The sequence below is a fragment of the Anarrhichthys ocellatus genome, unplaced genomic scaffold (genome assembly GCF_004355925.1).
Source record: "Anarrhichthys ocellatus isolate YVR2014 unplaced genomic scaffold, GSC_Weel_1.0 scaffold7, whole genome shotgun sequence".
Lineage (NCBI taxonomy): Eukaryota > Metazoa > Chordata > Actinopteri > Perciformes > Anarhichadidae > Anarrhichthys > Anarrhichthys ocellatus.
Genome location: NW_022280037.1, coordinates 12,106,656 through 12,112,047, shown reverse-complemented (window position 1 = coordinate 12,112,047; position 5,392 = coordinate 12,106,656). Strand labels below are relative to the sequence as shown.

Here is a 5,392-nt window from a genome sequence, read left to right as displayed (position 1 = left end):
GTCTGTTTCGTATTGATCAATCCACCATTTTCCAACACACAGCGGCGGCAGTGCTAACACAGCTCCGGCAGCGCGAGAGAGAAGAGAGAGCCACCCCTCTACCTGGAGAGGAAGCCAGGGACTGGGGGCAGTCATGGCCGCGAACATGTACCGGGTTGGAGGTAAGGTGGTGGAAGAGGAAGAGGAGGAGGAGGTGGTGGAGGTGGTGGTGGGGAGGACATTTTAAAACCTTGTTTTTATGGCGGATTCGCCACGATCCGCCGCGGGTCTCTGGTATTTACAGAGCGTGGTCCGTCTTTCCTTCCCTTCTTTTATTTCCCTAAAGCTAAAGAGCCTTGTGCTTCACAGATGATGATGATGATGATGATGGTGAAGAGGAGGATGGTGATGAAGAGTACTGCTGGATTCCCCCCCCCCCCCCCCTCGTTTCTTTTGTGTTTTGTTCCAACTTCACGATGATTCCCAAAACTACTACTTCGACATGCTGATGCGTCTGAAGTGATGCATTGTGTGTTCTATATATTTAAGGTAGCAGGGCGAACGTATTGTAAAAGTTTTTGGTTTTTGCGTGCCATTCAACTATTGACCTGGATACTCTTTCACAACAAGCAGCGTTACGAGTAACCCACGAGCCTGCAGGAACCCAGGGGAAATGTGCAGGGAAGCAGCAAGTAGATGCTTTTATAGAGAAAGTGAAGAGGAAGGAACTAGGTTTAAAAGTTGAATAAGAATCTTAGTGCATGCTGAAAGATGCATTTAAAATCTTTAAACAGGGTTATTTCTTCTTCTTTTTTTTTTTTTTTTGCATAAGCACCTCCAGTTAATACCTCATTAGGATTCCTGTTCTCCCTTCCCACTCATGTTCTTCTTCTGTTGCTCTGATTCATGTCCTGTAGGTACTGAGTGAAAATAGTTACTGCAGCCACACCATAGTTCTTTGAGAAAGGACTGAACAGCACAAAAGAAACGATGGGACCATAATCCGATGCTTTTACGCACAAAAAAAAAGAAAAACAGAAGTGGTAAAATGTTCTATATTCAAAATTCACTTTCAAAAAGTGCACCAAAATCATATAAAGGTTTGCCATGACAGACGTACACTGTAGTAGATGGAAGGTGTAACTATTAAGAGGATAAGTCCGATGTTCATAGTTGAGTAGCCAAATTGTATACTACTTTTGGAACTGTATGTGCACGTCAGAAGGAGATGGAGGTAAAGCGAGACTGATTTCATTCTCCAGATGTATTTACATGCGATCGCCGACCATTCTCTCGTGAAGCAGGAATGCTCTGACTTCCCTTGGCATGTTGTAGTACGTCAGGAATAGCTGGTAGTGAACGTCATAGCCCTCGTATTTAGTCAAATTAAAACGCGGCCTATACCTGCATGAGGACAGGATTATCTCCAGAGCCAGGCAGAAATTTAACACTTCATCAGCCAAATGCTGCTGAATTAAGCACATCTCTGCACTCTGAGATGAGAACCAGCTGAAATTATACATCTTATCTGTAGAAAACAGTACAGATTTGTGATTGGTGTGATTTCCCCCACCTGTCGGCCTACTTCGTAGCTTTACCGTGGTGTGTTTTGGCCCTGTACCGAAGTAACTAGTTACATTAATACCTTAAACAACTATCAACCTATTTCCAAGTTGTTTGCTCCATCCCAAATCCTAGAGCCACAGGTCTGCTGACAGCTTTGTGGGCTCCTGGAGGCAGCAGTCAGGTTTTAGGTCTGGTCAGAGCAACAACTCCTGCAACTGTTGATGACGTTTGTGAACTCGCTTCACTCTACACTCTTTGTAGTTCTGTCCGAGGCCTTTTAGCGTGTTGATCACAAGTTCACACTGTTGTTATTGATGAAGGGATCCCTCAAGGATCGATATCAGGCCCACTGCTATCTACTCTGTACACGCATAATAATCATTTTCTGACTCGGCATTGTAATGCTCATTTTTGTGGGCACCTTTCTGCTGGAATGAGCTGCTTGAAGTTGGAGACATTCCTCTGAGATACTTTAAATCTTTACTAGCTCATATTTCTAATAACATTTGTGTTTTTAATTATGTGTTTGAGCGTGATGCTGGAGAAAAGAGATCTTGTTCTCAGTTAAACCTGAATAAATTAGGATTAACTAACTGATCCCACATACCGAGTTGTTCTTTGAGATCATATTAACCTGCGTGTTATTGTCCATTCTTGGTAGACAAAATCCAAACATTATGAATATGCCTAATTGTGTAATAACCCAAACTAATCTGAAACCACAAAGCATTAAAATCACATCACTGAATAAACAAACCATTAAATAGTTTTCCCCATACTCATAAAAATAATAATGTAGATAAAAAAACGAGCAGAATTTAGGCCAAAAATAAGTCTCATAATTGATTTAAGGTTCTTCTGAGACTAGTTCAAGTCACCATCAGAACAAAGCTGGACCCTTGGAAAGATGGCTGCCACTTTGTAAGACAATGCCGGATGATCTTGGAAAAGCAACGACTTCCCTTCTGATTGAACTGTGAACAAAAGCTGGCTCCGCTCCGTAGGCCCCGATGTCTTTTGTTTTCATCCTGCAGGCCACACGCCGCTCTTCCTGTGCCTGCAGCGCTACTGCAGGAAAGTGTCGGTGACCAACTATAGGCCATGTTATAAGTCTTATCATCGAAATGGTGCGAAGGGAAGAGAGGCTAGAACAGAGATAGTGTGCTCTAGACCACAGAATTGTCACGAAAAAAAAGTCATCGCACAAAAATGACTCTCTTCAAGTCTGTGTTCAAACAATAGTGTGAACATTAAAACTGTTTTAATCAGTCCTCCTGTTCATACTGGCCATTAAAAGATCCTTTAATGTACTTCCAATGTAAGTGATGGGGGAAGAGTGGACATATTTGATTGGCTAACGTGGTGCCGGGTGGGTGACGGGATGTTGGGACAAAAGTTGAGCCAGGTTTAACAATTTTTTTGCCGGACAACCATGTGGTGCTGCTCCTATACAAATGGGGGGGGGGGGCTTTTGTCTCTCTGACCGCAGCCTTAGTTAGACAAATCAAGTGGGGATCTTCCACAGTAACGGACCCACCTCAGTGTTTCTGGGATGATAACACAAAGAGGGAACACTAAGTACTAAAAAGACTAACTTCAGATAAACTTCATGTATTTTTGCACAGGACTCTTGATAGCCGGTATAAACAGAAGGAATGATCACAGCAAGCGAAACCTGCTTCATACGAGCACCCGGCTATTGTTTTAAGACAATCTTGACTATTTGTGAAGCTATCCTTTTTGAATACATACTGTAACTCCAGCTGTTGGAAGTGTGACAACTCTTGTACAGAATATGCTAAACGTGTTCACTAACTTAAAAAAAGTGACAAACTTTTGTCGCGCGTGCTCACATTTCTTTTGGCCGGTGAGGACTTTCTCCGTGCTGCCAGTTATGATTCAGACCCTGCTGAAAGGTGTTGTAATGTTTACTGATATACAAACTGACTAACTTACAAACTCTGACAGTGCTCACACTTTGTTTGGCTGGTGGCTGGTGTTAATTTTCCCACGCTGGCAGTCGCCTCTCTCTCTCTCTCTCTCTCTCGCAGGTCTGGTGGGTGGACTCGCAGAGTTAAGATTTTAAAGACTTGCCATCCTGCCAAATTCAGGATGGTCATTTAGCCAGATGCATGACAAGTGTCCCCGTCGTCTCATTTCTGCACATGCACCCGTCACAGTTACCAGCGTTCGCTGCAGGCTATCTGGCCTCGTGGCGTCTTCGCCACCTCGGATATTTCAATTTCAAGAAGTCATCTTTCCCGCCTTAAAATAGTTGTCTGAGGGAGAGGTTTTTGTGTAAAACCCTACGCACATTTGCTGACTGCACTGGTGGCTGCGGTGCAAGACAGATGCATGATGGGAGTGAAGTAGCAGTCGCTGTTTGTGAGATAAAATAAAAAATCCCTCTCTGCTTTAAAGATCACTAATTAACGCTGACATTTATGATGAAGGCATATTTTCTGTTTTGCATGACATGGTGTCCGATGTGGATTATCTCCAAGGCCGTCGCAGAGCGTTCAGTGAAAGACGTTTATCTGTAATCTGAAAGCAGACGTTCACCATCTTCAGCCGGGAATGACGAGTGGAACTCGGTGAGATGGATGCGTTGATTGGGCCAGTTAGAGTGATGTCAAACGTGTTAAAACGAGCTGGGACATTGATTAAAATAGCATTACCAGAAACCCCCATCCGTACTACGACGGTCTGAGCCGTAATCCCGACAGACGCTCCTCTCAGTGTGTGTGTGTGTGTGTGTGTGTGAGCGAGCATTGGGTGGGGTGTGGGGGTATGTGCGCGTGGGCGGACGTTCACGTTCTCCGACTTCCTGCTTTTCCATCTTCCCTTCCTCGCTCCAGGCCAGCCCTTTTCATGACTGTCAGAGTCAGAGAAAAACTATCAAGCACATTGTCACTAGATGCTTGATGTTGTACTTTTTCCTTTGAGTAATTTAAGTTGTGTAGTTTCATACTAGCATTTTTTTTTGTTAGGCAAACATCCTGTGCAGCTGATTGTATCAAGATTATTTTTTTAAAGTGATGCATGTGAGATGTTTGGCGTCTTTTGTTAAGTGTTTTCTTAAGGTTTTTTCTATTGGTAAAAAAAATGACTCCACTCTGATATTGGCACCCAGACCATGCTGCACCTTTCTAGTGCTCTGTGAGTTGGCCCAACTCTGCCAGCGATGCCTCCAGTTTGTGTCCATGCCTGCTTGAACTGGTGCACCCATTAGGTTTGACTGTTTGCTTCCTGTGTGTTGCGTAGCAGCGAAGGGGGGGGTAGTATTGCTTAAGTCTTGATTCTCTAAATCGGGTGATCTCCAAATGTTGGGCGGTAACGCTGTTGATGCTGTATCGGAGCTTCTGTTCCCTGTCGCGAAACCTTACGGGGTTCCTGACCATTGCACTAAGGTGACAATCTATCTTGCTAAGTCATTAAACAACCGTCTTTGCAAAACTTTAGATTTATCTTCCGACATTTTACAAGTGTCGGCATAGACAAAACCGTGTAATACTTCTTCCATTCAAGATGCCAAACCATACAGAGATGTTTTTACGGCCTCACTGTCTGTCATGCATCTCGTACATGTGGTACTTTTTGTTTTCTTAAGTAGGTACAGGTGACATACTGGAATTCTGCTGGTCAGGTTTTTGGAAAGCACCCTCTACAACGTCCCAAATGAACAGTTAAGCCCGGTAACCTCGTGAGACCGATATAGAAAGTGCATCAGTTTTACTAACATGTAAGTGCGTAGTGTTGATAGCGATCCATAAGAAAGTGTGCACCGTGCCAAAGTCTCTTCTGTGTGTGTGTGTGTGTGTGTGTGTGTGTGTGTGTGTGTGTGTGT

General features: G+C 43.8%; 1 protein-coding gene across 1 annotated transcript in view; it reads left to right on the top strand.

Annotated features, from left to right (window-relative positions):
- mta1 (metastasis associated 1) overlaps positions 1–5,392 on the top strand; it is a 32,637-nt gene continuing 27,245 nt past the window's right edge. The window contains exon 1 of the mRNA XM_031847589.1: positions 1–161. Within this exon, the coding sequence (XP_031703449.1) occupies positions 134–161 (28 nt within the window). The 5' untranslated portion in view covers positions 1–133. The remainder of the gene's footprint in view (positions 162–5,392) is intronic.